Below are 23,186 nucleotides of genomic sequence, written 5' to 3'. Positions count from 1 at the left end.
TTATTCTCAACTAGCAAAATATCATTACTAGATTTTTACAATATTCTATGTCAATTTCTTTTAAATGACGGCCGTATATAAAAGACTCAAAAAGCAGAACATTATCCAAAAAAAAATATGAACAACAATGCAGAGGCAGAGCAAGAAGAGGAGTTCAGTGAATGGGTAGTGATACAAACCTCATCCACGAGCTCACCAGTCGACGCATCTAGCCCTCTAAGCTCACAGATATCACAACCAAGCCAAGGCCGTGATGATGATGATGAAGATTCTGTTGTCCCCGTCGTAGAAGAAGAAGAAGAAGAAGAAGAAGATGAATCCTCAAGCACCGTGAACCAGTCGTTTCCTTGGCGGGTGATTGAGACTGCCAAGAAGCGACTGAAGGACTCAGGAATTTTTGAGCGGGCGCCTTGTAATTACGTGAGTAGTACAAGGGTGTTCTGGTCATTCACCCTCATTTGTGGCTTCTCATTGGTCTCGAGCCTTGTTTATGTGAAGATCGTGAGATGGTGGAGACGATTACAAGAAGAGAAGCTGAGGTTTCTGCTTCTTCAGCTCAGAGAGAAAGATCAGGTTTGTCACTTGTGTAAACTGATTACTCAAAAAGACTTAAATCTTTAAATTTATTTTAGTAAATCTTTTAAAATGTTGTTTTTTGACATCATCTTTTAAAATGTTAGTTTGATACTGAGTGGAGTTTTAATAATTTGTAGAAAATAAAGGAGCTTATAACTGAAATTGGGAGATTGAACGAGTCGATATCATCCCGGCGCAGAGTTCGAGTGGTTCGGATCTTGTGACAAGATGCGAATATATTTGTATTGGCGATTTGTTGTGCGACTATTATACAGAGTTATGTTCATAGTGTTATATGTGTGTGTAAGAAGATATACGAAATTAAAGGAAAATAGAGTGAAATACAGTTTACATTTGGGTGTTTCTATGATTTTTTAACAATTTGACTGAATGTTCATAAAAAACAAACTAAGATAGGTCCTGTTCTTTTGTACATCTGGAAGTGGTCCATCTAGATGTCTTATCCAGATGCTCCATCTAGGTGTTGTTCGTTTCTTCATTTCGTCCATGCATCCAGATGAATCATCTGAATGTAACTATGTTCGTTTGTTTTTCATTTTTTAACTTCCATCTACATCCAGGTGGCCTTCTTAATAAAATGATTAAAAATATAATTTTTTTACGTTTCAGCGGAAAAATAGCATTTTTACAGTATTGGCGGAAAATATTTTTGCGGTTTTTGAGGGAAAATGTGTTTTAGGCGAAAATGTGCATTTTTGTTGTTTTGTCGGAAAAATACGTTTTTATGGGTTTGGCGGAAAAATACGTTTTGCGGTTTGGACGGGAAAAGTGTGTTTTACGGTTTTGGCGGGAAAAATGTTTTTGACGGGAAAAGTTTTTTTCACGATTTTGGCGGGAAAAACATTTTCGCGATTTTGGCGGGAAAAACATTTTTGCGGTTTCGGCGTGAAAATACATTTTTTCCGGTTTTGGGTGGGAAAATACATTTTTTCCGGTTTTGGGTGGGAAAATACATTTTTTCGATTTTGGCGAGAAAATGTGTTTTCCAGTTTTGGCGAGAAAATTATGTTTTCCGGTTTTGGCGGGAAAATGCTTTTTTCCGGTTTTGGCGGGAAAATTTCGTTTTCCGGTTATGGCGGGAAAATGCGTTTTCCGGTTTTGGAATTTTTCCGGTTTTGGCGGAAAAATGCGTTTTCGGTTTTGGCGGAAAAATGAGTTTTTCCGGTTTTGGCGGGAAAATACGTTTTTCCGGTTTTGGCGAGAAAATTCTGTTTTTCAGTTTTGGCGGGTAAATTGTGTGTTTCCAGTTTTGGCGGGAAATGAGTTTTTTTCGGTTTTGGCGGGAAAATTCTGTTTTCCGGTTTTGGCAGGAAAATTGTGTGTTTCCGGTTTTGGCGAGAAAATGCATTTTTCCGGTTTTGGTCGGAAAATGCTTTTTGGAGTTTGGCGGGAAAATGCATTTTTTGGGTTTTGGCGGGAAAATGCTTCTTTTTTTTTTAACGGGAAAATGCGATTTTTCGGTTTTTGGTCGAAAAGTGCGGTTTTACTGGTTTGGCCGAAAAATGTGTTTTTATGAAAATGTGTGTTTTACGTTTTTTTGCGGAAAAACGCATCTTGCGGTTTTGGCGGGAAAGTGTATTTTTCGGTTTTTGCGAGAAAATACATTTTTTTGTTATAGCAGAAAAATATATATGCAAAAAAATAGAATTTAGGGTTTGAAAATAATATTTTGATTTGAAAAGGTCATTTTTTTGTCATTTATCATTTTGGACTGAACTAGATGCATCTGCATCCAGATGCAGCATCAAGATTCACCTTCATTTGTGTGAGAATTTGAGATGAGTTTTTAAAAATTCAGCTAGGTGATCCATCTGGATGTAGCATTATAATGCACAAAACGAATATCGATTTGCATCTTCACCCAGATGGATCATGTGGGTGAGCAAACGAACAGGGCCATATATGTTTATGTGTTTTATTTTTTAAAACAGATATATGTTGTTTATCGGGTATCAAACGCATAAAGATTTTGCAGTTGAAACTACAGTATATTAAGCTTTTTGTAGATTTCAAAAACACAAAAATACTTAGCTGCTCACAAGAAAATGGTTTGAAAAGACCAACTTGAGGCTTTTTGAAATGTAATTTTGATGCGGCTTTTATAGATCAAACTAGCATAGTGACGATCGTTGGATTGTTGGGGATTGAGACGGCCGCTTTCTGATCGGATGTTGTTGTTATGGCATATATATACAGCTTTGGAAACAGAAAGCCGCTCACTATTACTAGCAAATTACTCTACTAAACATAGACTGTTCAAAAATCTAAACACAACTCTTGATATATTTGTTTCTTGGAGTGTAGATGTTGAATCCACTTGTATTCTCGTATCATCATTGATCATCATAGCCTTGAAATATTTTTAGGGGTAGGCCTTTTAGTTGGGATTTAGAATCTATTTATAAGGGTTATTTTTGCGACTTTAGGGACTGCTACACAGTCTATGAGAATAATGAAGTGTTTAGTGTAGTAGGCTTTAAGAGGCCCATACGAGTTTTAGAAGCAATATATTACGTTTGGCCTCCCCCATAAACAAGATCCGCTGTAGTGCTCTGGTTTAATTCGAAAATCGATTTTCGGACTTCGCACCTGCTCGCTTTCATGAAATCCGGGTTCAAATACCGGCGGCGGAATTTTTGCATCTATGTTCTTTAAACAATTTTTTTTTTAATATATAATTTAGTTGGGCTATAAATGGACTTCAACTGAATTTTTGTTTCCGCCTAAGGTTTCAAAGAGAGCCCATGTAAATGCTTAAAAGTTAAAACTATATGATATATATAAAGTGATCTGGTGTGTTATTTCAAACTCGATTAGTTAAACAATAAAGACGAAGTTAATGATGGACTTTTAAAAAAAATTAAATAGCGGGGCAGAGATAATGACGTGTGACCAGAGTCTCCGATGAGTTCGAGCTGTTTGGATTCTCAATAGAATCTTGATTTTGAAGTCTTCTTCCAAATTAGAAGAGGTAGGTGATTTTCTCGGGAAAAAAGAAGAAGAAATAGTTGTAGGACCGAAGTGTAAGGTGTTTTTGTCATCTAATCACAGGAAAAAATAATAAGAATCGATATGGTTGTAGTAATCGCAAAGTTTTTCTCGGATGATAGATGGAGATTCAAATTAGATCGGAGAGTTCTCAGACGCATAATAAGCCACCGAGTCCAAGAGTTACCAAAACTCGATCACAAGTTTGGTTCTTTAGAGTCTGCTCCTGCATTTTGGTTTGGACTTGCTTGTTTCAGCTCTTCACCGGTTTAACCAATCAGATTTCCCGGTTCTCCCTTCCGGTTGAGCCGGTTCGATTGCCTCCTCTGCTTCCTCCTCGACGTGAGCCTTTTATGTTTCTTTGTATTTGGGTTTTGATGGGGTGCTTTAGGGTTTTAAGGAAAGTGACCATCTTTGCAGGAAATTACACAAGCAATGGGATTCTACGAGTGTCTTGTAACGGCGGTTTGAATCAAATGCGTGCAGCGGTTTGTCACTTACTCTCTTCACTCTCTGATTTGCAGGTTTTGAGGTTTTAATTTGCTTTTTATTTTCAGATTTGTGATATGGTGACAATTGCTAGACTGTTGAACTTGACTCTTGTTGTTCCAGAGCTTGATAAGAAATCTTTCTGGGCTGATCCAAGGTTTGTTCTCACCTTTTGTATATGTGGTGGTGTGTGTTAGTAAATAGTAACTGAAACCATCTTTGATTTGCTTCTTTTTTTTTTTGCAGTGACTTTGAGGATGTTTTTGATATAAACCATTTCATTGATTCATTAAGAGATGAAGTAAGGATCATAAAGAGGCTGCCAAGCAAGAAATATGGTTACAAGCTGTTCCAAATGCCTCCAGTGAGCTGGTCAAATGAAAAGTATTACTTGCACAAGGTTTAATTTGCAGCTTTCTTCTTCTTTTTTTTTTTTTTTCTTACTTGCTTATGAATGATCTGGTGTTTTGATTGAGTTGAAGTTTCTTGTTTCAGCTATTGCCGCGGTTCAGGAAACATAAAGTCATACATTTCAATAGGAGTGATACGAGATTAGCCAACAACGGTCTTTCTCTCCATCTCCAGAGGCTGAGATGCCGTGTGAACTTCCAAGGACTGAGATTCACTCCACGGATCGAAGCTCTGGGAGCAAAGTTAGTTCAGATTCTCCAACAGAGAGGCCCTTTTGTGGCTTTGCATTTGAGATATGAGATGGATATGTTGGCTTTCTCTGGCTGCACTCATGGTTGCACTGAGAAAGAAGCTGAAGAACTCAGAAAGATGAGGTATATAACATACTGTTCTAGCTTTGATGCTCTGCTACAAAATCTTGATGTTCTTTATGAATTCTATAGGTGTGCATATCCATGGTGGAAAGAGAAAGAGATAGTCTCTGAGGAGAGAAGGGTGCAAGGACGCTGTCCATTGACACCAGAAGAGGCTGTTTTGGTCCTAAAAGCCTTAGGGTTTCAGAAGGATACACAGATATACATTGCAGCTGGTGATATCTACGGTGGCGAGAGGAGATTAGCCCTTTTAAAAGAATCATTCCCAAGAATTGTGAGTTTTTTTTTCTCTGACACACTTTCAAGCTTTCATCATATAATAATATACTATCAAATTGATAAATCATATGGGTTATCAGGTGAAAAAAGAAATGCTACTAGATCCTAAGGAACTGCAACAGTTTCAGAACCACTCATCACAAATGGCAGCTCTAGACTTCATTGTATCGGTAGCCAGTGACAATTTTATTCCTACCTACTATGGAAACATGGCTAAAGTTGTTGAAGGGCATCGAAGGTACTTTACATAAATCAACATTGTTTACTAAAAGTCTCAGCAAGATTATTGAAATGAGTGTTTTCTTGTTTTTTGGAAAGATATCTTGGGTTTAAGAAAACAATATTGCTAAACCAGAAGAGACTTGTGGAGGTTTTGGACTTGCATAAGAACAAGACACTCTCATGGGATCAGTTTGCAGTATCTGCCAAGGAGGCTCATGAGGGAAGACGGATGGGAGAACCAACACATAGGAAAGTAATCTCTGATAAACCAAAGGAAGAAGATTACTTCTATGCCAATCCTCATGAATGCATCGGTGAAGGTCCATCAACTTTAACAGATTAAAGCTTCTTTTTTTTTTAATTTATAAAATGCATATACTAGATCACTAACCACTAGAGGAGGATCTGATTAGTTACCATCTCTGGTTTTCTTTGACCTTTTTCGGTTTTTGTAAAGTTAAGACATGTAACTTATAAGGGTTGTATATTTATATCAGGAATTAGTACCCAAATCAATTTAATCGGCTCCGATTGGTCCAATTTTTATTATGTTTGTAATTTAATTAAAACATCAATTTTTATTTATCTTTATATGTTAAGAGACACTTGGTAGAGCTTTTGCTGATGCTGATGCTGATGCAGATGCTCTTAAGGCTTTTCTTTCTTCCAGTAACAAAGAAAAGGACGTAATAAAGGGTTTTTGTGTATCATATATCATCATTGCTTTTCTCATTTCGTTTCGCATGAGTGCTGAGTCAAAACTGCCTTCTAGTGCGAGAGTAACAGCCAACAAATTTATACCAACTTAAAACTTTCGTTTTAGTCGAGTTTTGACTTTCACCTTAATATTCAAAACTCAGAAGGGTTAAATTTAAGTAATCATATGGGCAACACGGGTATGCACACGACAAAGCCATAAAACCATATTAATGCCCGATGGACCAAGACTTTTATTAAAAGCTAGGTGAAGAAGGTACAAACATGTCCATCGATAGTATGCAGACAAGTAACGCCACAGGGTCTGAAACTATGCTAACCAAGAAGATTTGGCTCTGGCTTGAGTTTACCAATTGGTGTAGTCAGAGGCGCTGAGATACTCCCCATGCTCCTCAAAGTATTCAATCATACGTTTGAGAAACGCATCACTGCTCACTGTCTCTGTATCGCAGACCACACAACACTGTCTTCTAGCGCGAGTAACAGCCACGTTCATTCGCCTTTGGTCCTTAAGAAACCCAACCTCCTTCTTTGAATTTGATCTAACCATGGAGATGATGATAGCTTCTTTCTCTCGACCTTGGAACCCATCCACCGTAGAGATCTCCATCTCCTTTAGCTTCTCCTCTTTGCCCCTAAGAATCCTGAGCACCATTACCTGAGCAGCGTAAGGTGTGATGATTCCAATATCACAAGAACGAACACCACTCTTGATCAGTCTCTTGGCATGTGCCATCGCAACCTCTGCTTCCCCTTCGTTATAAGTGCTCTCTTCCTCGTCTTTCTTCTCCTCCATGTCACACCCAGCGGAATCTACTAACAGCAGAGTCGCCTCTGTTGCAGAAGATTTCTCCACATTCTCCAAGTCATAAACCATATGCGAGGCAACACTTGAATGCGCTGTTATCTTCCCATCGTAAAGCTCTTCAGAGGACCAGTTCATAATACGCTCATGCATACGGTACTGAACAGTGAGCATGGACTTAATCTCATCTCCATAAAGATCCGCTAACCGTTCAAAGAGTGTTATCCCTAACCCTTTCTTCTCAGCTTCAGCGCTCTGGATCGTAGGTGGGAGCTGGAGATGGTCTCCAGCAAGTATACATCTCGAACCCTTAAGCAGAGCAATCCAGCAAGCAACCTCAAGAGCCTGCGCTCCTTCATCAATAATCACCAAGTCAAAAGTTATATTATCAAGCTTTCGCGTTAGTGCACCAGTGAGAGTCGTGAGAATGACATCAGCGTTCTTGATCACGTCCGAAACAGCTAACTGCTGCCTCTTACGCTCCTCTTTACCCAAAGCTCGAAGGTCCTTCTGTATCCCTCTCCTCGTGTTTCTATCTTTCGCTTTCAGCAGCTTCCCGTTCAACGCCTTCATCTCCTTCCTGATGTCATTCGCTAGCGCGCTGTTATCCCCCTTAAGAACCTGAGCGTCTAGAGCGCTATCCAGCACTTGAGGTAAGAGCCGTGCGGGATGCCCCACTCTCACCAGCTTCACCTTGTGAGGAACAAGCCTCTCGACAATGTTGTCAACAGCGATATTCGAAGCTGCACAAGCGAGAATCTTCGAACCGCGTTTGACTTCTTGTAAGATTATCTCCACAACAGTAGTTGTCTTCCCAGTACCAGGAGGACCGTGCAATAAAAACACATCCTTTGAAGACAAAGCCTTGGAAATCGCATCTCTCTGAGACTGATCAAGACTCTTGTTAAAAGGAGTAAACTCAACCTCCTTCTTTGCAACCGTTGGTCCTCTCTCACCGAACAAGACAGGAACCAAATCAGAAGCAGGTCCTCTCAACACACCTTTACTCATCTGCACCAACGTATCCTTCATCCTCCTATACGTCACCTCGTTAGCGAGCTTCTCCAGCCTCAGAGAAGTGTTGAGCCCTTCCTCAGGGACCTCATCGAACACAACCGTGATCGAGGAGTCTCTCAACCGGTACACGACTCCCTGCGCAAGGGGAGACGAGCCGAGATCGGCTTTGTTGAGCTTCAAGACGACGACGTCGTGGTTGCCGAACTTGTGGGGAGGAAGGACGTCTCCTTTGTTGGATTGGAACTCGAGGAGAGACTTCCCCATGAGACCTGTTTGCACATCGACGCATTTCAAGTTGAGGATCGTGGTGCCTTTCTTCTGTGCGGTTTCGATGTTTCTCGACGCGCCTGTGGTTAGGGACATTGAGATCTCCGCTTCTTTCTCCATGTCTATAAGTGGAGCCATCGTTGACACGAAGGACTCGAGTGACATCGCAGTTCCTCGGTTCTTGGCCATTTGTTGATTCTCTGAAATTAAATTGAATTCGATTGGTATTAGCATTTTGAGAGATACGATGCAGAAAATCTAGATCTTAAACTCAGATGAATCCAAATGAAGGATTCTATCTATCTACGACAACAAATTCCAGATACCTACCAAAAGATTTGTTCTTCGCCGAGGAGGAAGACCCTCCACAAATTGAGATGAGGGAAAGAAACCCTAGAATGAAGAAGAAGAAGGAAGGAGACGATGAGTGGAAGATAGTTGTGAAGCTCTCGAGCATTACTTTTTAATGGGCTTTGATTTTGTGAACCTTTGGGCTTTTATGGTCCGTTATTGGCCTAGTTTTATATATATTTTAGACCTGATGATTGATACAAAGTAAAAATCACTGGGCATTTTAAACAACGTTTTATAAGAGACTAGATAAGGCCCGCGCGTTAAAACATAAAAATAATAAATCATTTTATTATACATCGAAGATTTTTTTTTTGTTTGTATAAGCTGTGAGATATTTATTTATAATCACAAACTCATTTACACACATAAATCTCTATTAGTATTTATATTTATAATCATGGTACATAGGTAAATTGTTATCAATTTTGTATTTAAGGCTAGAAAAAACACTCATACCTAAAAATTTAAACCAAACTCAACCAAAGTAAAAATTAAAATGAAAAAATTGAAAGCTAAATAAGGTCAATCTAGTTAGTAATAATATTATACGGGAAACAACCAAAAATACCACATTCTTAATACCACTTTTATTCTCACTTTTAAAAGAAGAAAAAAACACTTATAATCCTAAGGTTAACTAATCTAGACTAAGAGTTTAGAATTGAGGGCGTGGGGTAGGTTTTAGGAATATGGAATTTAGGATTCTAATAAATATATAAATAAATAATTAATTTTTTTAATTTTTTTTTGTGTTAACTAAATATAGTTAACTCATATAAGTTAACATAAATATATATATATATATATGTTAACTAATACCGAGCTTCATAAACTTCATTATTCATTTAAGAATTTTCAATCATAAGGCCAAGATTAACCAAGCAACCATCATCATAGCTGAAACTAATAGAAATAATAAAAATTAGTATATTAAATTTTCTTCAACTAATTAGAGTTAACTAATAAAATAAACATCCAAATTTTTTTATTAGAATTTAGTTCAGAAGATGCTAATTAAAAAATTACATTTTGATATCTCTTGCTAAAAGACTTTCATGATAATAACAATATTATCACATTTCACAGCGCGATATATCTTCAAATAGTTCTACTTGTCCAGGTTATAATGTTGCTTGTATTTCAATTTCACTATATAGAATAGAGTTTTTGTAGAAAAAAAAAACTGAAATTGCTTAATGGAATTGGACTAATAATTCATAGAGAAAAAGTGTTACAATTATTTATAGAAAAATACCTCCTTAACAATTAAGTTAGAGTAACTATTTGAACATCAGCTTTTTCATATTATTGATATACTAATTACACATCTGTAAAAAAAAAGTTATATATATATATATATATATATATATATATAAATGCATGAATGTTATCATCTAATTAATAGTTTCTTGTATCTTTAAGTTGAGCAAAATCTTTGTAGTTGAAATCAAAATTTTTTCACAGAGTATTTGAGGTAATGGTTGTTTCACACATATGCAGTTGTCGTTCTCTCAGTCACTCTTATTTGAAATTTATGATCAGAGACTTTATAGTTCTTACTATAATCCTTTTAGTTACAAAAAAAAAAGAATAATTGTAATCCTTTTTGGATTATGATTTCTTAAACATAAAATTTACTATTTTAATAAGAAAGTTTATTATTATATGGAAATATTTGAAATACTTGTTTTACATTTTTTGTTTAGATTTGAAAAAAAAAACTACAATTAAACAATCCTAAACAATTTTATTTTGTAGAAGATTTTATGAAAGGATAATTACTATCAAACAAATTTTTACAATTATATTTTCTTTATGATTTTAGAAAACGAAAATTAGTATTAAGTAAATTATTATACTTTTTTTTTGTTTAAAAATTGTAAAAAGGAAAAAAAATTAGAAAAATGAAATTATTGTCAACTAAAAACTATCAAATAATATTTTGCTATTATCTTTGTTTATGATTTTAAAAAAGGAAAATTACTATTAAATAATTCTTGTGCTATTATCTTATTATACTTATATTATTAATTATGGATATATTAAGCAATTATGTTTGGTGACAAAATATAGGAGAGCTTAATCTTATCTATAGATGTGAATAATCGTAATCCTTTCAGTTACAAAAAAAAATTGTAATCCTTTTTGGATTATGATTTCTTAAACAAAAAATTTACTATTTAAATAATAGAGTCTATTATTATATGAAAATATTTGAAATACTTATTTTACCTTTTTATAGATTTGAAGAAAAAAAAAGAAAACTACAATTAAACACTCTTTAACAGTTTTTTTTGTAGAAGATTTTATAAACGAATAACTACTATCAAACAATTTCTCAAAATTATATATTTTTTTTATTTTAGAAAACAAAAATTAGTATTAAGTAAATTATTATACTTATTTTTTTTAGGAATTGTAAAAAGGAAAAAAAATATAAAAATGAAATTATTGTCAACTAAAAAAACTATCAAATAATCTTTTGCTGTTATCTTTATTTAGTATTTCAAAAAACGATTTTACAAAACGAAAATTAGTATTAAGTAAATTATTATACATATTTTTTGTTTAGGAATTGTAAAAAGAAAAAAAAATTAGAAAAAAAAATTATTGTCAACTAAAAACCATCAAATAACATTTTGCTATTATTATCTTTGTTTAGTATTTAAAAAAAAAATTACCATTAAATAATTCTTTTGTGTTATTATTTTATTATATTTATATTATTAATTATGATATATTTTAACACATGTCATCATCTTAAATTTTTAATTGCCATGTGTCATCGTCATGTTAATTAGCAATTTTTAAAAACCAAGCTTTATATAATAAGATATTATTGATTAGGTTGGATACCTAAACCGGTTTTTTAAACGTCTTAACCAATCATTTAAAAGATTGTTCAAAAAAAAAATCAATTTGTTTAGGTTCACTTTGTCGCTGCCCGCCTAAACTAGAACATTGATACAAACAATATGTTCTTTCTTTTTCATACATGAAAAGTGGAAACATATTTATAGGAAACATACAAACGTTAAATGGATCATACATACGTTTTTATGTATCGATATTTTCTTGATTCTCTTATACCACGGCTTATGAAACTCATGCAGTGTGTCCCTTTAGGGACATTCGATAAAATTGGAATGATATAAAGAAAATTAGCATGGTCCATGCGTAAGGAAGACATGCACAAATTGAAAACTAGTCCAAATTTTAAAATTAGAATTCATTATCTCAACTAGAAAAGATTCCGATTATTATGTTAGCAATCTTACATGTTGTGGTTTCGGAAATGGAAGAACTACAGGTTATGACTCCGAACCTTCTGATATTGAAACAAAATAAAAATACTTATGCAGCGTGTTAGAAGTTAAATTAACTCATAAAGCATTTCGCAGATGGTAAAAAAAGAAAAGGAATGAAAGTGAAAAAGAGGTAGAATCATATGTACAAAAAATGTTATGATTAATAATTTTTAATTCTTGTCAAGATTGTTCTTTTGTATCTTTATGAGCGATTTGGTTTCAGGTTTCTCTGCTGGATGAAGTTTGGTTCAAATTATTATTGTCTATACAAACCTGACTGAAGTGTTAGACACTTGTACTTAGCGATGTACATTTACATGCTTTTTGTGACATTACTCCAGTGAGCTTTAAGTTACGACTTACAATGAGCTTTATAAGTTATGTAATGTAGCCCGCCCGAATATGGACGTGTGGTACGTGTTTGTCCACTCTTCTCCGCAGTGCCGGTCCTGACATGGCGAAGACCACAAGCAATTTTTAAAAAATATCCCATTTTAACTAAACGCTTAATTGGCTATATTACACGAACTAGCTATACTAATACGGACATGATTTTTAAAAAACAAATATGTAAAGGTGATTCAAAAAATATGTTGTGGCCGAAATCAATTTTACAGACACTTATTAAAAGTTCATGAACCTAATAGCACATTTTAAAGTACCTAATAATAATTTGTAAAAATACCTAAAACATGAAACTTTTTTAAACATGGTCTTAAAATAATAAACTTTACTCAAAATATATAAACCTAATAGTACCTTTATAAAGTACCTTAACCTAATATCATTTTGTATACATAATTAAGATATTAAGAATTTTTAAATAAACACATGGTTTTAATTTTCAGATAACTGCTAGATCAAATAAAAACTGGTAGAAATTAACTCTGGACTCGATTTGATCTGTGTTAGAATTTTTTGATATTCAAGATCTTTAGATCCCAAGGTACAATGAAAATATGAAATAATGAACGTGAACAATCTGTAAAATCATCTAAACGTTTTTGACTCAGTTATTACAACTAGAAAACTGTAATATGTTTTGAAAATGTTTAAGCAGAAATTATTTACTTCCACTATTCGAGATCGATCCTTACTCCTTAGAAATCACGATTTTGGTTATTGTGTCTCAAAGGTCGACAAGGTCCACATGATATGGCAATACAGCATTTAAAATCTTATACAAAGCGTTAATAAGCATATTCTCTTAACACATTAATTAAAATGCTCAAATTTTTCTTACATTAGACCTAAGACAATACTCCAAGACTCTCATCAGTTACGTTGTACGGAAACAAAGCCTGTTATAGTAATTGATGAATTTAAAGCATTTTTGACCCAAAAAGGAGAATTTAAAGCATTTATATTCGTATATTTACTTGAAAATCATCTTGATATATAGTCAATTTGCCTCACCATACTAGCATATAAAGATAAAAATCTATGTTTTAATTAGTTTGATAATTTAACTAATTGACTCGTTACTAATATTGATGTTTCCATCAATTACAATTTACAGTCAAGTCAAACTTTTGACATAAATCTATAAATACAGCAAACTGTTATCAGTGTTTATAAACAAACTCTTCACTATCTCAAATCAAAATCAGAACATATAAAAATGAAGTTCGGAAAAGAATTTTCGTCACAGATGGTGCCTGAGTGGCAGCAGGCTTACGTGGACTACAAGTATCTCAAAACCCTAATCAAAGATATCAACCGCTTCAAACGCAAAACCAATCCTCAAGGCCATGAGATGACAACGGCTCTGCACCGCACATTCAGCGGTCAAAAGAGACATGGCTTTGGCGGCGGTTGCGGTCAGATCAGCCGCTCTTCGACAGTGGTCGACATTAACGACGGAATAACGACGGCGCCGATTCATGTGAGTTCTTCGGTGACTCACCAGTACGAGACGACGTTTTTTATGACGGCGGAGAGAGGAGGAGAGTATGAGTTGGTGTTTTTCCGGCGACTAGACGACCAGTTCAACAAAGTGGAGAAGTTCTATAAAGAGAAAGCTGATGAAGTGGTGAAAGAAGCGGCGGCGCTTAACAAACAGATGGATGCGCTGATCGCGTTTAGGTTTAAGATGAAGGAGGAGCGTACGGCGGAGATGACTCTTATGGCCTCACCTAATGCGGTTTCTCCGGCGGAGCTCGCCAAAACGTCTAGTAAGATCAGTATATAAACCGTAAAAATGACATAATATAAAAACCAAAAAAAAAAGAAAAAAAACAAACAAATATTATTTCTGTTAGTTAGATGGTTATGTATAAACCTAACCCGAAAATTTTACGTTACACTTTAATAATATAATCGTCAACTACAAATTAAACCACGTTGAGTTACGATATACTAAACTTAGATTAGGACATGGTGACATACCCGTATATGAAACTAATGAAACGGATTTTAAATTTAACATATATCACACACACACATGTATAATTCCATTTTCTATAGAATTTTCGTTTACTATTTTACAGCTTTTCCAAATTTTAGTTTGAAAATATGTTAATATTTTTCTTTCCAGCTTCATCAAGATCCGTTTTATTTTTAAAATTCGTCACATATTTGAGACATGACAAAAATAAAATAAAAAATAGTCTTCATGGAATATGATTAGGGGTTTTCAATCCGGATATCGGTTCGGTTTTGGTTCGATTTTTTCGGTTTTTCGGTGTTTCGATTTATAAAAAATATCTACCATATTAAAACTATATTTAATATGGTTTGGTTCGGTTTATATACCGTCGGTTTTTGGTTTATTCGGTTTTATACCAAAAAACCGTAAATATATTTATCTTTTAAAATATTTTGTGAATTTTACTTTATAAGATTAGATATCGGCTTTAAATTTAATTATAACATGGCGATATTTTAGTTTTTAAATAATCTATTTTTTATTTTACTATTTAAATAATCAGTAAACATATTTATTTAATAACAGTAATATTTTTATGGAATATAAGTAAGAAATATCAGTAATCCATAATACTATTAAACAAAAAAGTAAAAAATATGTTTTTTTTTAATTTGATCATACCAATAAAAATAATTAGGTATATATTATTAATTATATTATATAATTTACATATACTTATACTTTATATTTTAATTGATCGGTTTATTCGGTTTGATCGGTTTATATACCAAACCATATCCATATATCACGGTTTCTTAAAAATGACATTCATTCGGTATATTCGGTACTACCAAATCCAAACTATTTTTTCTATTTCGGTTTTAATTGGTTCAGTTTTACCGGATTGAACACCCCTTTATATGATTGACCACTCTTAGTAGAAATATAAATCCATCTCATATTTTGAACATTTTGCACTCTCCCTGGTGTGATTTATATAGTTTATTAAAATGAACCTTAACAATATATAATAAAATAGTCAAGTTAAGAATTTTTTTTTTGCTTCTGGTGTATGGTTTTTGCACCGAACTTAAATCTAATCTATTAAAATAGAGTCTTATTTCATCGACTGTTTTTTGAACTATCAAAAAGGTTATAATTATTATCTTTAATTTAACGATTTTGGTTAATTTAAAATCTATTACTTACATCTTTGATTTAAAATAAACACTAAAAGATTATAACCATAATCAGTACAATCTATTATCTATTCTGAAAAAGGAGTCTAACAATACATATATGCAAAGATCGTGTGTGTGCATTTAGATTTAACTATATATATGTATCAAACCAAACCAATTAATTTCAGAAGACTAGAGTAAACCTATCATGAATCTACTCTTTCATTTTCAAATAGTGATTTACATTTTAAATAACCTTATGATATCCCAACACATGTTGATTTCAAATAGTATATTTAAGTTATGTATCATCACAATATACATGAGTATAAAACGGATTACTATTTCACATTTGAATGTATTATCACAGCAGAATATTAATTTCTGGGTTTGATTATTATTGATTTGATTTCTAAGATAGTCATTTAATAAGATTCTGATATAATCACAAGGGTAAACTATTAATCGATTTTATCATAAAATAATTATTTCTAATATATTAAATGAAATTTTAATGTATTTTCAATAAAAATATTACGAAACTCTTAAATCTACTATATTCAAACAATCGTATGGATTTTACAATTTTTTATATCACAGATATTTCTAGCAAACAGATCTAAAGATTGCTAAACATATTCCATTTTTCGAAATCAAACTAACCATACAACTATTAAATCATAGAATATTTAACATCATCAATACTATTGATAGAAATAATTATATATGTACATAATAAAACTTGTTTTAGTGAAATTTAAATTATTTTACACAGTATGACAAAAATATACAGTTTAAAAATAATGCAGTTTGATAACTTATAAAACATCTGTTAAATACCATATAATTTACCAAAACTGTTTATACATATATTGATATAAAATTTAATAGGTTTGAAATGAATCTTATAAATTTACAACTACATGTAAAAACAAAAAAAAACTCCTACACATACTATCATATCTATAGGTTAGACGCTTAAAAATTCTCATGGACTATTCATCATTATCAATGAAAACACAACAGAAATTATAAAACTTAAATTATCATTTAATTAGATGTCATCAACGAAGACCATACTATCATCACATAAGATCCAAAGTATAACTTCTTTAAATTAATATTCTATAAATTAATATACACTAAAAATTTCTATAAAATAATATAATTTTATAGTCCAAAATCGAGTTTTTGGTTCAATTAGTATATCAATAAATTAATAAAAAAATTATAGTTTTGATGTAGTTCCAACATTATTAATTTATAGAGGTTTCACAAGGTAATAGTTTATTTTTATTGTGTTTTGAGAAAAAAAAACATAACCCGCGTTAAATCTAGTTAAACTTAAAGCTAAATTATTTTTTGTTTTTTTTTTGAAAAAAGAAGCTCAATCTCCCACGGGTGTCATAGAGGAAGGAGGCTCCAGTGGAGCTGGTCGATCCGATGAAAATGACAATAGCGTTGAAAAAGAAAGTTATAGCAAAACAACACTCAAACCGGCCAATGACATGAGCAAGATGAAAGATACGACGAGACCAGCTTCGATGGGAGTTCTAAACTCCGTCAGAATCAGCTACACTAAGGGAACGCCTAGTTCCACCATTAAAAGCGTTCTCAAAGTCTCGAACGAGCCAGAGCTCATATTAAACAGGTATAATCTAAGGAAAATCGAGGAGAAGCTAAGCTGTGCGTTCGTAGAGTTTCATCGGAAACTATGGTTTCTTAAAAGCTATAGGTGCGTATTTTTTGCCCTTTGTTAGTATTGCAATTAATTGGAGATCCTTTAAGGTGAATTATTTAGTTTTATAATGATTGATGGATTTGAGTTTAAATCATATATGTGCAGCTTTTTGAATGTGTTGGCGCTTTCGAAGATATTGAAGAAGTATGACAAGGTAAGATTTGGTTTAGAGATTAATATTTTGATTTTAGGATTTTTTTTTTGGTTTGCATGAGGTTTGTTCCAAAATGTGTTCGACGAAATTACTCGTATAGGTAACTTCGAGGGATGCTGCGAAGTCTTACATGACAATGGTTGATAACTCTTGCCTTGGAAGCTCTGATGAGGTATGCTTAGTAGTTAGTAGTTTTCATGTTGAAAACAAAATTATAGAAAACCATGTATTATATAATTAATGCATCAAGTTGCTTAACATGCGAGAATATTGTGCCCCGAACTCAAACTACTTATGGTACGAAGTGTTATTATTTATATAAGATTTTCTTAATGCTGACTTTGGGCATGTGGAAATTATGGAGCTAGGTCGAAATTTCTATGGTTAATCAAAAAAACATGCAAGAATATGTTTTTTATGCCGTTCATGCACTTCAAAACTATATATTATGTTATACTAGTGCTGTAATGCAGTAATGCTGTAGTATTGTCACATGCCTCATATCCATATTCGAATATTGAGATATGAACATATAAATATAAACATTTCAAGTGTATATTTTATATATATATATATATGTGACTGCTCATAAATATACCATATAGTTGAAACTGGAAAATGCAATATTTGTTAAAATCTGAAGTATTCTAGCTTTATCAAAGGAATTTGGTGTTAATATGAATGTTAACTTAATACAAAATTGTTAATGTAATTAAAAGATGTAATAAAATTGTAACTTACAAAGTTCTGTAAATACCTTTATATATATATAACTAATTTGTGATAGTATATCTAAAATAGAGAGAAAATGACCATTTGAAAATATATTTTATTTTCTAAGATTTAATATAAATACAATGATAATTTCGAGTCAACCCTAATGAAACTAGAATATATAACTTATTAACGACGTTGAACTCTTCCTAATATTGATTTTCTATTGCTCCTCTTTTGGCATAGGTTATGAGACTCCTTGATCATGTTGAAACTACATTCATAAAGCATTTCACAAATGGCAACAGAACAAAAGGAATGAACATCTTGCAACCTAAAGCTAAAAGAGAGAGACACCGACTTACATTTTCCACAGGTACAATCTTTATAAGCAGGACCGGCTCTAAGATTTTTTTTTTCTTTTTAAGATTTACAAGGCTACGAACAATTTAATAAGAATTTTAGTTTACGGAGCCGTCCAGATAATAATACACTTACATCTTGAACAGAAGTTTTTTTTTTGTTTTTCAATTTTCTTCTTAGTGCACATGAGAAATTATGTTTCAGGTTTCTTGGGTGGATGCATGTTTTCCCTCGTTGTGGCTCTTGTCGCTATCGTTCGCACCCGAAACATCTTACAAGATGAACGCCAGGAACTGTACATGAACTCAATGTTTCCTCTTTATAGGTAAAATTTTATGAATACACAACCGTAGTTAACATCTTGTGCGAACCCTTAAACTCAAACAGAAGATTATATTTAAGTATATCGTCATTAATATAAATACAATCACTGAAATTGTATATTTGAAACAATCTAGCCTATGGTCCTACGAATTTATATGATCATTTCGGGCTAGACCCTTTTAGGCATATTTTTTTATCTTTGTTTCTGCAGCTTGTTCGGATTCATCGTGTTGCACATAATTATGTATGCTGCTAATATTTATTTTTGGAGGCGGTATCGAGTAAACTATTCCTTCATATTTGGATTCAAACAAGGAACTGAACTCGGCTACAAACAAATACTATTCGTGGGATTCAGCATTGGTGCGCTTGCGCTTCTTTGTGTCCTTGCCAATCTTGACATGGAGACAAACCCCAAAACTAAAGATTACCAAGCATTAACTGAACTCCTTCCTCTTTGCCTCCTCATTGTAAGTCCACGAACAATTTATTTTTGAGTTCACATATATCTCTATTCGACGATAAAGGATTCATAAATTTGCGTTTTTTTACTAGACTATGCTCATAGTTCTAATCCTACCATTCAACATTTTCTATCGATCAAGTCGCTACTTCTTTCTGAATTGCCTATCTCGCATTCTTGCTGCTCCTCTTTGCAAGGTAAAACATTAAACCTCAGACTGCTTATAAATGAAAATTTCATTTTTGACAAACATATTACTATTGTCTTCTTCATGCAGGTGACATTACCCGATTTCTTCTTGGCAGATCAATTATGTAGCCAAGCGCAAACTCTTCGAAGCATTCATTTCTACATATGTTACTACGGTTGGGGAGACTTCAAACAAAGGCAAAACACTTGTAGAGAGTCACGAGTCTTCAACACTTTCTTATTCATTGCTGCTGCCTTCCCATTCGTTTCTCGCTTCCTTCAGGTACAAAACTTGATCCCTACGAAATGAATAACTATTTTGTTGTTCAATAATGTTAATATGTATGATCACGTTATGTTTTTGTAGTGCATGAGGCGAGTGTTTGAAGAGAGAAACATTGAACAAGGGTATAATAGTTTCAAGTACTTTTTAGTAGTAGTTGCTGTTTGCTTAGGGATGGCTTATGAAGTTGATCGAAAGAAAGATCGTCAAACTATCTGGAGATGGTCAGGTGGGGTTACTTCTGCCATGGCTGTGGTTTTCTGTACGTACTGGGACTTGGTTCAAGACTGGGGACTTCTTAACCGAACATCTAAGAATCCGTGGTTACGTGATGAACTCCTAGTACCCCACAAAGAAGTTTACTTCATTGCCATGGTAAAAGCTTTGAAACATTACTTTAAAGATTGTGTTCCTTCCGTTTACTTGAAAATACAAAGGAAAATGGCGAGCTTAGCATGGGTCCGCAAAGTGTAGAACCGGAAGAATCTTGATTGAAAACAAAGTTGATGGAGGGTATTAACTAGGGTCTTTACATACCCCATTTGAATTGTGCAACTCGAATAGTGATCGAGCTAGACAATACCACAACCTCCCTAGGCATTAATTAAATTAATGTTTCAAGAAAAACAACTGATTCTTAAACTTAACGCAGATCTTGAACGTGGTGCTGAGATTTGCGTGGCTGCAAACAGTGCTAGATTTACAATTTGAGTCAATTAACACACAGGCGGTGATTGCCTTTGTTGCAAGTCTTGAGATCATTCGTCGTGGGATATGGAATTTCTTCAGGTTATGTACTACACATCAGTTTACTTTGTTATCTTATCTTACTTTAATTCTCAACTATCTGAGAATGTGTTTACGTTCGATATAATAAAACAGGTTGGAGAACGAACATTTAAACAATGTCGGGAAGTTTAGAGCTTTCACGACAGTTTCATTACCATTCAACTACGAGGAAGACCAATAAATATTGTGTGGCCTTAATTAGTGGTAAGTTAATCGGCTTAGCATGATATCGCCCATTTGTATTACTAGTCAGTACTAGGTTAAGATGGAACCAACATTAAGTATACACATCTTTTTACATCCCCTATATATTAATGCCAGAGCATTACAACATATTTTCGTAGCCACGTGTCATCACGAAAATGATTCTTAGAATTGTTAGAAAAATAAGTTGCTCTATATAAACATATATTATATGCTTTTATTAAACTAACTATCAAATTAATTAATTAATTAGTAGTGTACAAAAAATATTTTTTCTTTCCTTAAATAAAAGCTACGGAATTCCTAATATGGTTAACATATATATGACAATTAATGATTATGAATAATACATATTTGATAATAATTTTTCTAACCTCTCTCTTTTTTGTTTAATTTTATACTATTAAAAAAATTAAACAATCACATTAAGCATATAATAAAAAAAATTAGATTTTTTCTTATATGTTATATTTTAAAATTTTAAAAACGACTACAAATTACTAAAAATGGTAAAAGTCTCACATTGAAAATTTTGTGATCAATGGTTAAACTTTTTTTTTGTTCAAACAAGATACAAATGATGATCATATATCGTAGGGGTGGGCATTCGGATACACGTTTGGGTTCGTATCGGATATTTAGTATAAAGGTATAAAATCCGTTCGGATATTTCTATATTTCGAGTTGGGTTCGAATATTTTATGTTCGGGTTCAGATATATTGGGCTGGGTTCAGATATTTAAATTTTGAAGAAAAAAATAAGTAAATGATTCATTGTTTAAGTTTTTTGTATTTAAAATATATTTTAACTTATCTGATTTTCTAATTAAAAAAAAAAAAAACTATTAATATGTTTGGAGATAAAACTTTAAAAATAGAAAGATACTAATTTAGTTGTTGTTTTAAAATTTTAGATACAACTTTTGTTAATGCAAGAAACAAGAGCTTGACATATATTTTAAGTGAGTAGCAAATAATTTTGTCCATAATTATATGCATATTATCCAATTTTGAGCAATAAACATCATTAATATAAATATTTTAAATAAAATGAGAGAAATAAACTAGAAATATAGGGTTAAATATACTTATGTTTGGTTATCTTCGGATATCCATTCGGGTTCGGATATTATCCGTTTGGATTCAAATATTACCAGAACAGGTGAAACAAGTAATTTATTTTGTTGTTCTAGAATTAGAAGATTTTTAAACCGAGTAAGTGAATATATACTAGATAGACATTTATATTTCGAGTCTTCACTTATATATTCTATAATAGCTTGGTATATTAGCTTTGGACACTAATCTGTTAATATAGCTTGCCGGTGACTTTCTTCAAAATTTTGATTTTTAGATATGTATATGGAGTGAAACTAAAAAATTTAAGGATGTCCATTTGTTTTTTAAATTGACACTTATTTAATTCACTGAATTCATAGAAAAAGTTAATTAAAAAAAAAGAAACTTAACTCAAGAGCAGAATGAAAGCACAATTTTATAGAGGTAGAAAATGAACTCACTTATGGAGACTCAATAGTAAAATTATCGAGAGCAAAAAACCTAATCCTCTTTCGTCATTATACAATCGATGTTGCCTATTTGGTTTTGGTGATTTGTGTCAGCCGCAAAACTTAACTTTTTTTGTGCATATGAAGTCTTAAAAATAATAAAAAATGAGATGTAATACGTTAACTCTTCAACAACGATGATATATTTAAGAGATCAACATTTGTATTCGTCATTTTATAATCGATGAAGATTGTAGTGTTGCAAAATGTTAAAATCATTTAATAAACAAACATTATTATAAAAATTTACTCCGCGCATGCGCGCGGATTATAATCTAGTACCCTATTATTTATTTTGCAATTTTTACATATTATAAAATAATTAATAAATATATATTGAATAATTGAGAAGCAAGTAACTATTACATATATAATTAAATTCACACGAAAACATAAATCAAAATAATCATTTTTTATTTACAATCTTTTTATGATAAATAAATCAAAATAATCATATTTACCTATTTTCTATGGTGTATAGTTAAATTTAAATAATATTAACATACACATATAATTTTTAATATGATTATCTATTAAATAAGACTTCATACTCATATGATTTTAACAATTTTAGTAACTTAAAATCATTTTTAAAAATTCAATATATACCATATACAAAAAACCTAAAAATTTTATTGTATGGTGAATTTGGTCTAATTTATTTTAATAATATAAAAATATTATAAATGATGAAGGATATAAAAATTGTTGCCAAATCTTTATTATTCAAAATTATTTTACAATATATATTTTAATTTTATTAGGTAATTCTATAACTTTTATTTAAGAAAAGAAGGAAAATATAGTTTTGTACATTAATAATTAATTTATGATTATTTTAATAAAAATATAGTATGTGTTTAGATGGACCAACTTAATTCTCTAGTGATAATTAATTCTTTATTTTCCTCTCACTTACGAGCAATAATCTATGTTTCTTTTTACTAAAAGATTTAATTAAGTTTTATTGTTTTCATTGAATTTTTTTCTTGGTTTTTATTAGACTCTTTAAAACTT

The 23,186-nt window shown here is 32.3% G+C and overlaps 4 protein-coding genes and 1 non-coding gene across 5 annotated transcripts; 4 read left to right on the top strand and 1 right to left on the bottom strand.

Moving 5' to 3' along the window:
• The first annotated feature begins 34 nt into the window (after positions 1–34).
• Positions 35–929, top strand: BNACNNG76920D. The gene is made up of 2 exons (XM_013859417.2): positions 35–573; positions 714–929. Exons 1-2 carry the CDS (start codon positions 118–120, stop codon positions 798–800), a joined length of 543 nt encoding a protein of 180 aa, XP_013714871.1. The 5' UTR covers positions 35–117; the 3' UTR covers positions 801–929.
• Positions 930–3,344: 2,415 nt separating this feature from the next.
• BNAC09G52330D (rhamnogalacturonan I rhamnosyltransferase 4) lies at positions 3,345–5,909 on the top strand. The gene is made up of 8 exons (XM_013878971.3): positions 3,345–3,927; positions 4,006–4,073; positions 4,143–4,231; positions 4,321–4,474; positions 4,570–4,859; positions 4,929–5,133; positions 5,219–5,376; positions 5,457–5,909. The coding sequence occupies exons 1-8, from the start codon at positions 3,708–3,710 to the stop codon at positions 5,701–5,703; spliced, it is 1,431 nt and encodes a 476-aa protein (XP_013734425.1). The 5' UTR covers positions 3,345–3,707; the 3' UTR covers positions 5,704–5,909.
• Positions 5,910–6,278: 369 nt separating this feature from the next.
• On the bottom strand, positions 6,279–8,675 carry LOC106418340 (DNA-binding protein SMUBP-2-like). The gene is made up of 2 exons (XM_048768556.1): positions 8,497–8,675; positions 6,279–8,366 (listed from the first exon to the last, which is right to left on the bottom strand). The coding sequence occupies exons 1-2, from the start codon at positions 8,621–8,623 to the stop codon at positions 6,424–6,426; spliced, it is 2,070 nt and encodes a 689-aa protein (XP_048624513.1). The 5' UTR covers positions 8,624–8,675; the 3' UTR covers positions 6,279–6,423.
• A 2,961-nt stretch (positions 8,676–11,636) lies between these two features.
• Positions 11,637–11,739, top strand: LOC125593785. The gene has a single exon (XR_007329676.1). It is a non-coding gene; the product is annotated as a U6 spliceosomal RNA (small nuclear RNA).
• A 730-nt stretch (positions 11,740–12,469) lies between these two features.
• On the top strand, positions 12,470–20,737 carry LOC106417101 (phosphate transporter PHO1 homolog 6-like). Its single transcript, XM_022709121.2, has 12 exons — positions 12,470–14,002; positions 16,761–17,112; positions 17,224–17,272; positions 17,373–17,444; positions 18,233–18,362; positions 18,554–18,674; positions 18,885–19,143; positions 19,229–19,333; positions 19,414–19,608; positions 19,693–19,983; positions 20,261–20,397; positions 20,491–20,737. Exons 1-12 carry the CDS (start codon positions 13,450–13,452, stop codon positions 20,576–20,578), a joined length of 2,352 nt encoding a protein of 783 aa, XP_022564842.1. The 5' UTR covers positions 12,470–13,449; the 3' UTR covers positions 20,579–20,737.
• The last annotated feature ends 2,449 nt before the right edge of the window (positions 20,738–23,186 follow it).

The sequence above is a fragment of the Brassica napus genome, chromosome C9 (genome assembly GCF_020379485.1).
Source record: "Brassica napus cultivar Da-Ae chromosome C9, Da-Ae, whole genome shotgun sequence".
In the NCBI taxonomy this organism is placed as follows: Eukaryota; Viridiplantae; Streptophyta; class Magnoliopsida; order Brassicales; family Brassicaceae; genus Brassica; species Brassica napus.
Note: the sequence above shows the minus strand (reverse complement) of the source record. Positions and strands in the feature narration are given on the sequence as shown.

Excerpts from the sequence above, each read along its gene's own strand:
- LOC106418340 (XM_048768556.1), bottom strand. The coding sequence starts at position 8,623 with ATGCTCGAGAGCTTCACAACTATCTTCCACTCATCGTCTCCTTCCTTC. Across the intron at positions 8,367-8,496 it reads GGCGAAGAACAAATCTTTTG|AGAATCAACAAATGGCCAAG; the intron begins GTAGGTATCTGG and ends ATTTAATTTCAG.
- BNACNNG76920D (XM_013859417.2), top strand. The coding sequence starts at position 118 with ATGAACAACAATGCAGAGGCAGAGCAAGAAGAGGAGTTCAGTGAATGG. Across the intron at positions 574-713 it reads AGCTCAGAGAGAAAGATCAG|AAAATAAAGGAGCTTATAAC; the intron begins GTTTGTCACTTG and ends AATAATTTGTAG.
- LOC106417101 (XM_022709121.2), top strand. The coding sequence starts at position 13,450 with ATGAAGTTCGGAAAAGAATTTTCGTCACAGATGGTGCCTGAGTGGCAG. Across the intron at positions 14,003-16,760 it reads GGAGCTCGCCAAAACGTCTA|AAGCTCAATCTCCCACGGGT; the intron begins GTAAGATCAGTA and ends TTTTGAAAAAAG. Across the intron at positions 19,144-19,228 it reads TTCCTCTTTGCCTCCTCATT|ACTATGCTCATAGTTCTAAT; the intron begins GTAAGTCCACGA and ends TTTTTTTACTAG.
- BNAC09G52330D (XM_013878971.3), top strand. The coding sequence starts at position 3,708 with ATGGAGATTCAAATTAGATCGGAGAGTTCTCAGACGCATAATAAGCCA. Across the intron at positions 3,928-4,005 it reads TCCTCTGCTTCCTCCTCGAC|GAAATTACACAAGCAATGGG; the intron begins GTGAGCCTTTTA and ends CCATCTTTGCAG. Across the intron at positions 4,232-4,320 it reads TCTTTCTGGGCTGATCCAAG|TGACTTTGAGGATGTTTTTG; the intron begins GTTTGTTCTCAC and ends TTTTTTTTGCAG.